The sequence below is a fragment of the Ranitomeya imitator genome, chromosome 3 (assembly GCF_032444005.1).
Source record: "Ranitomeya imitator isolate aRanImi1 chromosome 3, aRanImi1.pri, whole genome shotgun sequence".
NCBI lineage: Eukaryota > Metazoa > Chordata > Amphibia > Anura > Dendrobatidae > Ranitomeya > Ranitomeya imitator.
In genome coordinates, this window is record NC_091284.1 from 768,331,416 (window position 1) to 768,343,270 (window position 11,855).

At 56.2% G+C, this 11,855-nt stretch overlaps 1 protein-coding gene across 1 annotated transcript in view; it reads right to left on the reverse strand.

The window, feature by feature from the left end:
• The window catches only part of CDK8 (cyclin dependent kinase 8), a 91,371-nt gene extending 90,871 nt beyond the window's left edge, over positions 1-500 (reverse strand). Inside the window, exon 1 of the mRNA XM_069759053.1 lies at positions 239-500. Coding sequence (XP_069615154.1) covers positions 239-366 — 128 coding nt within the window. The 5' untranslated portion in view covers positions 367-500. The remainder of the gene's footprint in view (positions 1-238) is intronic.
• Between the last annotated feature and the right edge of the window lie 11,355 nt (positions 501-11,855).

Below are 11,855 nucleotides of genomic sequence, written 5' to 3' on the forward strand. Positions count from 1 at the left end.
CACACACCCGGGCGCTCGCTGTCGGACCCCCGGACACAATACACCGATCACCCACCCTGGCGATGTCGTTATGGTGACAGCCCCTGCACCAGCTGACTAACAGCTACTGGGTCACACACGTTCCCTTTAAGAGCGCCGTCCGCGGCTGTCAGCCTTCCCCACGGTACACAGACGTGGCCCCTGCGGTCCGGGGGCCATTGTGGCCCATCCCCCAGCTGTCCGCCCGCGCACCACTCACCCGTCTTTCCTCTTGGCTTTGAACACATGCCCGTATGTGCCTCTTCCAACTTTACAGCCCTCGTACTCAAACAGGTCCTCCACCCGCTCCCGCTCCCCCGTCAGCTTCACCTTGAAGTCATAGTCCATCGTGAGCCGGGAACATGTAGCGCTGCGATATCCGGGCGGGGAGAGGCGGCTGCTCGGTCCGCAGCCCTGAACGCTCCAGCAGCCGGTCTCCCTCCCTCACGCACACAGGAGACAGACGCCGCTGCCGCAAACACTGTCGTAAAGACGGACGCTCCGCCTATTCGCAGCGAGTAATCGCAAAGCCACGCCCATTTCCAAGGAGTAAGCCAGTGGCCCCGCCCGTCAGTGTGTACGCTCCTCCCCCTGATTCACAGTGAGGAGGCGGAGACCGTCGGTGATAAGCCCCGCCCACTGCGCAGCGCGGAAGCGGATGGAGGAGCCCGAGATAACCCGGTGCGACCGCAAATGCGGGGAATGTTATTGCAACGATCGATCGCATCTGCCCTTACGGTTTATACAGGTGACCGTGCAAGGCCTGTGGTTATAGTGACAGCCGTCCTGTCAGAGGGACCATTCTCTGTACGGGGGGGGGACCATTCTCTACAGGGGGGGGACATTCTCTGTACGGGGGGGGACCATTCTCTACAGGGGGGGGGACATTCTCTGTACGGGGGGGACCATTCTCTACACAGGAGGGAACATTCTATCTACAGGGGGGGAACATTCTCTGCACAGGAGGGAACATTCTCTGTACAGGAGGGACCATTCTCTGTACGGGGGGGAACATTCTCTACAGGAGGGACCATTCTCTACAGGAGGGACCATTCTTTACAGGGGGGACCATTCTCTGTACGGGGGGACCATTCTCTGTAGGGGGGACCATTCTCTGTAGGGGGGACCATTCTCTGTAGGGGGGGACCATTCTCTGTACGGGGGGGACCATTCTCTGTACGGGGGGACCATTCTCTGTAGGGGGGACCATTCTCTGTACGGGTGGACCATTCTCTGTACGGGGGACCATTCTCTGTAGGGGGGGACCATTCTCTGTACGGGGGGACCATTCTCTGTACGGGGGACCATTCTCTGTAGGGGGGGACCATTCTCTGTACGGGGGACCCTTCTCTGTAGGGGGGACCATTCTCTGTAGGGGGGACCATTCTCTGTACAGGGGACCATTCTCTATACGGGGGGACCATTCTCTGTACGGGGGACCCTTCTCTGTAGGGGGGACCATTCTCTGTAGGGGGGGACCATTCTCTGTAGGGGGGGACCATTCTCTGTACGGGGGGGACCATTCTCTGTACGGGGGGGACCATTCTCTGTACGGGGGGACCATTCTCTGTACGGGGGGACCATTCTCTGTAGGGGGGGACCATTCTCTGTAGGGGGGGACCATTCTCTGTACGGGGGGACCATTCTCTGTAGGGGGGACCATTCTCTGTAGGGGGGACCATTCTCTGTACGGGGGACCATTCTCTGTAGGGGGGGACCATTCTCTGTACGGGGGGGACCATTCTCTGTACGGGGGGACCATTCTCTGTACGGGTGGACCATTCTCTGTACGGGGGACCATTCTCTGTAGGGGGGGACCATTCTCTGTACGGGGGGACCATTCTCTGTAGGGGGGGACCATTCTCTGTACGGGGGACCCTTCTCTGTAGGGGGGACCATTCTCTGTAGGGGGGACCATTCTCTGTAGGGGGGACCATTCTCTGTACGGGGGGACCATTCTCTGTACGGGGGGACCATTCTCTGTACGGGGGACCATTCTCTGTACGGGGGACCATTCTCTGTAGGGGGGGACCATTCTCTGTAGGGGGGACCATTCTCTGTACGGGGGACCATTCTCTGTAGGGGGGGACCATTCTCTGTACGGGTGGACCATTCTCTGTACGGGGGGACCATTCTCTGTACGGGGGGACCATTCTCTGTACGGGGGGACCATTCTCTGTACGGGGGGACCATTCTCTGTACGGGGGACCATTCTCTATACGGGGGGACCATTCTCTGTACGGGGGGGACCATTCTCTGTACGGGGGGACCATTCTCTGTAGGGGGGACCATTCTCTGTAGGGGGGACCATTCTCTGTAGGGGGGACCATTCTCTGTACGGGGGGACCATTCTCTGTAGGGGGGGACCATTCTCTGTACGGGGGGACCATTCTCTGTACGGGGGGACCATTCTCTGTACGGGGGGACCATTCTCTGTACGGGTGGACCATTCTCTGTACGGGTGGACCATTCTCTGTACGGGTGGACCATTCTCTGTACGGGGGGACCATCCTCTGTACGGGGGGACCATCCTCTGTACGGGGGGACCATCCTCTGTACGGGGGGACCATTCTCTGTACGGGGGGACCATTCTCTGTAGGGGGGACCATTCTCTGTAGGGGGGGACCATTCTCTGTAGGGGGGGACCATTCTCTGTAGGGGTGGACCATTCTCTGTATGGGGGGACCATTCTCTGTAGGGAGGGACCATTCTCTGTAGGGGGGGGACCATTCTCTGTACGGGGGGACCATTCTCTGTACGGGTGGACCATTCTCTGTACGGGGGGACCATTCTCTGTACGGGGGGACCATTCTCTGTACGGGGGGACCATTCTCTGTACGGGGGGACCATTCTCTGTACGGGTGGACCATTCTCTGTACGGGTGGACCATTCTCTACACGGGGGGACCATTCTCTGTACGGGGGGACCATTCTCTGTACGGGTGGACCATTCTCTGTAGGGGGGGACCATTCTCTGTAGGGGGGGACCATTCTCTGCACAGGAGAGAACATTCTCTCTACAGGGGGGGAACATTCTCTGCACAGGAGGGAACATTCTCTACAGGGGGGACCATTATCTGTACGGGAGGGACCATTCTCTGCACTGGGGGACCATTCTCTACAGGGGGGACCATTCTCTGCACTGGGGGACCATTCTCTACAGGGGGGACCATTCTCTGCACAGGAGGGGCCATTCTCTGCACAGGAGGGGCCATTCTCTGCACAGGAGGGGCCATTCCCTGCACAGGAGGGGCCATTCTCTGTACAGGAGGGACCATTCTCTGTACAGGTGGACCATTCTCTGTACGGGTGGACCATTCTCTGTACGGGGGGACCATTCTCTGTAGGGGGGGACCATTCTCTGTACGGGGGGACCATTCTCTGTAGGGGGGGACCATTCTCTGTAGGGGGGGACCATTCTCTGTAGGGGGGACCATTCTCTGTACGGGGGGACCATTCTCTGTACGGGGGGACCATTCTCTGTACGGGGGGACCATTCTCTGTATGGGGGGACCATTCTCTGTAGGGAGGGACCATTCTCTGTAGGGGGGGACCATTCTCTGTACGGGGGGGCCATTCTCTGTACGGCGGGACCATTCTCTGTACGGGTGGACCATTCTCTGTACGGGGGGACCATTCTCTGTACGGGGGGACCATTCTCTGTACGGGGGGACCATTCTCTGTACGGGGGGACCATTCTCTGTACGGGGGGACCATTCTCTGTACGGGGGGACCATTCTCTGTACAGGTGGACCATTCTCTGTACGGGTGGACCATTCTCTGTACGGGGGGACCATTCTCTGTAGGGGGGGACCATTCTCTGTACGGGGGGACCATTCTCTGTAGGGGGGGACCATTCTCTGTACGGGGGGACCATTCTCTGTACGGGGGGACCATTCTCTGTACGGGGGGACCATTCTCTGTACGGGGGGACCATTCTCTGTACAGGTGGACCATTCTCTGTACGGGTGGACCATTCTCTGTACGGGGGGACCATTCTCTGTAGGGGGGGACCATTCTCTGTACGGGGGGACCATTCTCTGTAGGGGGGGACCATTCTCTGTAGGGGGGGACCATTCTCTGTAGGGGGGACCATTCTCTGTAGGGGGGACCATTCTCTGTACGGGGGGACCATTCTCTGTACGGGGGGACCATTCTCTGTACGGGGGGACCATTCTCTGTACGGGGGGACCATTCTCTGTAGGGAGGGACCATTCTCTGTAGGGGGGGACCATTCTCTGTACGGGGGGGCCATTCTCTGTACGGCGGGACCATTCTCTGTACGGGTGGACCATTCTCTGTACGGGGGGACCATTCTCTGTACGGGGGGACCATTCTCTGTACGGGGGGACCATTCTCTGTACGGGGGGACCATTCTCTGTAGGGGGGGACCATTCTCTGTAGGGGGGGACCATTCTCTGCACAGGAGAGAACATTCTCTCTACAGGGGGGGAACATTCTCTGCACAGGAAGGAACATTCTCTACAGGAGGGAACATTCTCTACAGGGGGGACCATTATCTGTACGGGAGGGACCATTCTCTGCACTGGGGGACCATTCTCTACAGGGGGGACCATTCTCTGCACTGGGGGACCATTCTCTACAGGGGGGACCATTCTCTGTATGGGAGGGGCCATTCTCTGCACAGGAGGGGCCATTCTCTGCACAGGAGGGGCCATTCCCTGCACAGGAGGAGCCATTCCCTGCACAGGAGGGGCCATTCTCTGTACAGGAGGGACCATTCTCTACAGGGGGGACCATTCTCTGCACAGGAGGGACTATTCTCTACCAGGGGGGACCATTCTCTGCACGGGAGGGACCATTCTCTACAGGGGGGACCATTCTCTGTACGGAAGGGGCCATACTCTGTAGGGGGGACCATTCTCTACAGGGGGGACCATTCTCTGCACGGGAGGGACCATTCTCTACAGGGGGGACCATTCTCTGCACAAGAGGGACTATTCTCTACCAGGGGGGACCATTCTCTGCACGGGAGGGACCATTCTCTGCACGGGAGGGACCATTCTCTACAGGGGGGACCATTCTCTGTACGGAAGGGGCCATACTCTGTAGGGGGGACCTTTCTCTGCACGGGAGGGACCATTCTCTACACGGGAGGGAACATTCTCTACAGGGGGGACCATTATCTGTACGGGAGGGAGGGACCATTCTCTACATGGGAGGGAACATTCTCTGCACTGGGGGACCATTCTCTACAGGGGGGACCATTCTCTGCACAGGAGGGGCCATTCTCTACAGGAGGGAACATTCTCTGCACTGGGGGGCCATTCTCTACAGGGGGGACCATTCTCTGCACAGGAGGGGCCATTCTCTACAGGGGGGACCATTCTCTGCACGGGAGAGACCATTCTCTACAGGGGGGACCATTCTCTGTACGGAAGGGGCCATACTCTGTAGGGGGGACCATTCTCTACAGGGGGGACCATTCTCTACACGGGAGGGAACATTCTCTACAGGGGGGACCATTATCTGTACGGGGGGGGAGGGACCATTCTCTACACGGGAGGGAACATTCTCTGCACTGGGGGACCATTCTCTACAGGAGGGAACATTCTCTGCACTGGGGGACCATTCTCTACAGGGGGGACCATTCTCTGCACAGGAGGGGCCATTCTCTACAGGGGGGACCATTCTCTGCACAGGAGGGACTATTCTCTACAGGGGGACCATTCTCTGCACGGGAGGGACCATTCTCTGCACGGGAGGGACCATTCTCTACAGGGGGGACCATTCTCTGTACGGAAGGGGCCATACTCTGTAGGGGGGACCATTCTCTGCACGGGAGGGACCATTGTCTACACGGGAGGTAACATTCTCTGCACTGGGGGACCATCCTCTACAGGGGGGACCATTCTCTGCACTGGGGGACCATTCTCTACAGGGGGACCATTCTCTGCACAGGAGGGGCCATTCTCTGTACAGGAGGGACCATTCTCTACAGGGGGGACCATTCTCTGCACAGGAGGGGCCATTCTCTGTACAGGAGGGACCATTCTCTGCACGGGAGGGAACATTCTCTACAGGGGGGACCATTCTCTACAGGGGGGACCATTATCTGTACGGGGGGGGGGAGGGACCATTCGCTACACGGGAGGGACCATTTTCTGCACTGGGGGACCATTCTCTACAGGGGGGACCATTCTCTGCACTGGGGGACCATTCTCTACAGGGGGGACCATTCTCTGCACAGGAGGGGCCATTCTCTGTACAGGAGGGGCCATTCTCTACAGGGGGGACCATTCTCTGTACAGGAGGGGCCATTCTCTGCACGGGAGGGAACATTCTCTACAGGGGGGACCATTATCTGTACGGGGGGAGGGACCATTCTCTACACGGGAGGGAACATTCTCTGTACGGGAGGGACCATTCTCTGCACTGGGGGACCATTCTCTACAGGGGGGACCATTCTCTGCACTTGGGGACCATTCTCTACAGGGGGGACCATTCTCTGCACAGGAGGGGCCATTCTCTGTACAGGAGGGGCCATTCTCTACAGGGGGGTCCATTCTCTGCACGGGAGGGACCATTCTCTACAGGGGGTACCATTCTCTGTACGGAAGGGGCCATACTCTGTAGGGGGGACCATTCTCTGCACGGGAGGGACCATTCTCTACACGGGAGGGAACATTCTCTACAGGGGGGACCATTATCTGTACGGGGGGGAGGGACCATTCTCTGTAGGGGGGGACCATTCTCTGTAGGGGGGGACCATTCTCTGCACAGGAGAGAACATTCTCTCTACAGGGGGGGAACATTCTCTGCACAGGAGGGAACATTCTCTACAGGGGGGACCATTATCTGTACGGGAGGGACCATTCTCTGCACTGGGGGACCATTCTCTACAGGGGGGACCATTCTCTGCACTGGGGGACCATTCTCTACAGGGGGGACCATTCTCTGCACAGGAGGGGCCATTCTCTGTATGGGAGGGGCCATTCTCTGCACAGGAGGGGCCATTCTCTGCACAGGAGGGGCCATTCCCTGCACAGGAGGGGCCATTCTCTGTACAGGAGGGACCATTCTCTGTACAGGTGGACCATTCTCTGTACGGGTGGACCATTCTCTGTACGGGGGGACCATCCTCTGTACGGGGGGACCATCCTCTGTACGGGGGGACCATTCTATGTAGGGGGGGACCATTCTCTGTAGGGGGGGACCATTCTCTGCACAGGAGGGGCCATTCTCTGTATGGGAGGGGCCATTCTCTGCACAGGAGGGGCCATTCTCTGCACAGGAGGGGCCATTCCCTGCACAGGAGGGGCCATTCTCTGTACAGGAGGGACCATTCTCTGTACAGGTGGACCATTCTCTGTACAGGTGGACCATTCTCTGTACGGGTGGACCATTCTCTGTACGGGGGGACCATTCTCTGTAGGGGGGGACCATTCTCTGTAGGGGGGGACCATTCTCTGTAGGGGGGGACCATTCTCTGCACAGGAGAGAACATTCTCTCTACAGGGGGGGAACATTCTCTGCACAGGAGGGAACATTCTCTACAGGAGGGAACATTCTCTACAGGGGGGACCATTATCTGTACGGGAGGGACCATTCTCTGCACTGGGGGACCATTCTCTACAGGGGGGACCATTCTCTGCACTGGGGGACCATTCTCTACAGGGGGACCATTCTCTGTACGGGAGGGGCCATTCTCTGCACAGGAGGGGCCATTCTCTGCACAGGAGGGGCCATTCCCTGCACAGGAGGAGCCATTCCCTGCACAGGAGGGGCCATTCTCTGTACAGGAGGGACCATTCTCTACAGGGGGGACCATTCTCTACCAGGGGGGACCATTCTCTGCACGGGAGGGACCATTCTCTACAGGGGGGACCATTCTCTGTACGGAAGGGGCCATACTCTGTAGGGGGGACCATTCTCTACAGGGGGGACCATTCTCTGCACGGGAGGGACCATTCTCTACAGGGGGGACCATTCTCTGCACAAGAGGGACTATTCTCTACCAGGGGGGACCATTCTCTGCACGGGAGGGACCATTCTCTGCACGGGAGGGACCATTCTCTACAGGGGGGACCATTCTCTGTACGGAAGGGGCCATACTCTGTAGGGGGGACCTTTCTCTGCACGGGAGGGACCATTCTCTACACGGGAGGGAACATTCTCTACAGGGGGGACCATTATCTGTACGGGAGGGAGGGACCATTCTCTACATGGGAGGGAACATTCTCTGCACTGGGGGACCATTCTCTACAGGGGGGACCATTCTCTGCACAGGAGGGGCCATTCTCTACAGGGGGGACCATTCTCTGCACGGGAGAGACCATTCTCTACAGGGGGGACCATTCTCTGTACGGAAGGGGCCATACTCTGTAGGGGGGACCATTCTCTACAGGGGGGACCATTCTCTACACGGGAGGGAACATTCTCTACAGGGGGGACCATTATCTGTACGGGGGGGGAGGGACCATTCTCTACACGGGAGGGAACATTCTCTGCACTGGGGGACCATTCTCTACGGGGGGGACCATTCTCTGCACAGGAGGGGCCATTCTCTACAGGGGGGACCATTCTCTACAGGAGGGAACATTCTCTGCACTGGGGGACCATTCTCTACAGGGGGGACCATTCTCTGCACAGGAGGGGCCATTCTCTACAGGGGGGACCATTCTCTGCACAGGAGGGACTATTCTCTACAGGGGGACCATTCTCTGCACTGGGGGACCATTCTCTACAGGGGGGACCATTCTCTGCACTTGGGGACCATTCTCTACAGGGGGGACCATTCTCTGCACAGGAGGGGCCATTCTCTGTACAGGAGGGGCCATTCTCTACAGGGGGGTCCATTCTCTGCACGGGAGGGACCATTCTCTACAGGGGGGACCATTCTCTGTACGGAAGGGGCCATACTCTGTAGGGGGGACCATTCTCTGCACGGGAGGGACCATTGTCTACACGGGAGGTAACATTCTCTGCACTGGGGGACCATCCTCTACAGGGGGGACCATTCTCTGCACTGGGGGACCATTCTCTACAGGGGGGACCATTCTCTGCACAGGAGGGGCCATTCTCTGTACAGGAGGGGCCATTCTCTACAGGGGGGACCATTCTCTGTACAGGAGGGGCCATTCTCTGCACGGGAGGGAACATTCTCTACAGGGGGGACCATTATCTGTACGGGGGGAGGGACCATTCTCTACACGGGAGGGAACATTCTCTGTACGGGAGGGACCATTCTCTGCACTGGGGGACCATTCTCTACAGGGGGGACCATTCTCTGCACTTGGGGACCATTCTCTACAGGGGGGACCATTCTCTGCACAGGAGGGGCCATTCTCTGTACAGGAGGGGCCATTCTCTACAGGGGGGTCCATTCTCTGCACGGGAGGGACCATTCTCTACAGGGGGTACCATTCTCTGTACGGAAGGGGCCATACTCTGTAGGGGGGACCATTCTCTGCACGGGAGGGACCATTCTCTACACGGGAGGGAACATTCTCTACAGGGGGGACCATTATCTGTACGGGGGGGAGGGACCATTCTCTACAGGGGGGAACATTCTCTGTACGGGAGGGAACATTCTCTGCACTGGGGGACCATTCTCTACAGGAGGGAACATTCTCTGCACAGGAGGGGCCATTCTCTGTACAGGAGGGACCATTCTCTACAGGGGGGACCATTCTCTGCACAGGAGGGACCATTCTCTGCACGGGAGGGACCATTCTCTGCACGAGGGACCATTCTCTGCACGGGAGGGACCATTCTCTACAGGGAGGACCATTTTCTGCACGGGAGGGAACATTCTCTGCAGGGAGGACCATTCTCTGCACGGGAGGGAACATTCTCTGCACGGGAGGGAACATTCTCTGCACGGGAGGGACCATTCTCTACAGGGGGGACCATTCTCTGCACAGGAGGGAACATTCTCTGCACGGGGGACCATTCTCTGCACGGGAGGGACCATTCTCTGCACGAGGGACCATTCTCTGCACGGGAGGGACCATTCTCTACAGGGAGGACCATTTTCTGCACGGGAGGGAACATTCTCTGCAGGGAGGACCATTCTCTGCACGGGAGGGAACATTCTCTGCACGGGAGGGAACATTCACTGCACGGGAGGGACCATTCTCTACAGGGGGGACCATTCTCTGCACGGGAGGGACCATTCTCTACAGGGGGGACCATTCTCTGCTCGGGAACGACCATTTTCTACAGGGGGGACCATTTTCTGCACGGGAGGGACCATTCTCTACAGGTGGGACCATTCTCTGTACAGTAGGGACCATTCTCTGTACGGGGGGAGGTGGCTCCATAGTAATGTGGGCCCAGATGAGATCACTGGGATCTATAACTTTCTTGTATGTTCGCTGTGTCGTCACCACACTGCGGCAATGACATTTTCTCTCATTTTATTCTCATTTATTGAAGGCACAGTGGCCAAATTACTGCCATTCTGGACACTTTTTTTCCTTTTTAGTGATCTCCTTATGGCATAAATCTTGATATTTCTCCATTTACTTTTTTTTATTATTATCTTTTTTTCTGTCTAGATTGATTCTGTTCACGTTGTGGGGAAAAAAAATCGAAGAATGTGAACATATTTATTTTTTTAATGTGTTTTTCGGGGATAAGAACCTGCGGTCACTTGATCGTCCCTGTAATACTGCAGCCATGCTCTTCTATGCAGTTTAGGGGAGGGACATGCAGTACTATGACATATTATTACTATGGAACTAAGAGCTGACAGACGGGATGTTACTACCCACCTGCCCGTTGTGCCCGTGCCGATCTCTGCCGGCACAGAGTGGAGAAGAACAGGCAGGTAGTTGCCTCTGTTAGGAACTACCTGCATGTTCATTTTTAGGCCCATAGGAAAAGTTCTGGACAACCCCTTTAATAGGTGTACAAACATGGCACATGGGGACCCCACAGCCGCCAATGACAATCATGTTATGGGGGGAAACCCACCACTTCCATTTTCAAACCTTTAGCTCATGTTCACACAGTTGTTTGAGGCGTCCAAGAACGACGCGTTTTTCAAGCAGAAGCGTCTTCAGGAAACAGTTTGTTTTTAGGAGGAGATTTTCTTCTGAAGGGAATAGTCACACAGTATGATATTAACCTAAAGAAAACACCACTGATAAAAGTGGGGCGTTCCCCTGGACCGAACTACAAAACCAAAACAAAATTGGATCTCAATCGGTGTCCATCCGGGCCGAAACGGAGAGTAATACTATAACATATGAGTAATGATAGAGATACCAAAGTCAAAAAGGGCTAGATTTAACAAGAAATAAAACAGATTATTAGTACAATAATAGTCTTAACAAGCCTAGAAGAGAAGGAAAAATGGGATAAAGAGAGAAAAACGACTAAAACATGTGGAAATGGATGGAAAAAAATCCCTATCAGAACCAGAGACAAAAAGATCCCTCATGAGATGGTAATCTCCCGTTTTCCAGTACACTGTATGGTAAAACGTATGGTGTCCTTCAAAAGTACAACTCGTCCCTCCAAAAACGAGCCCTCACACGGCCATGTGGACATCCGAAGCATGTTTGGTTCTCTAGTCTCTTCCCCACCTATGTCCCCCCCAGGGCCGGTTTTAGGCAAAGTGGGGCCCTAGGCAAAGTTTGAAATGGGGCCCCAAATGCTAACATATTGCACATCACACAGAAGCATTTCTGATGTATTTACAAGCACTGAGTTCAGGCCGCTAAATGAGTTTGATCGACAATATTAAAATCGTTCAACTCTTGTTTCCCGGCCTCTTTCCACCGTCTGAGAAAGAATGATGGGACAGAACGATCACTAATAGATCACTAACAGATCACCATACAGTATCATGTTATCAGCAGCACATCT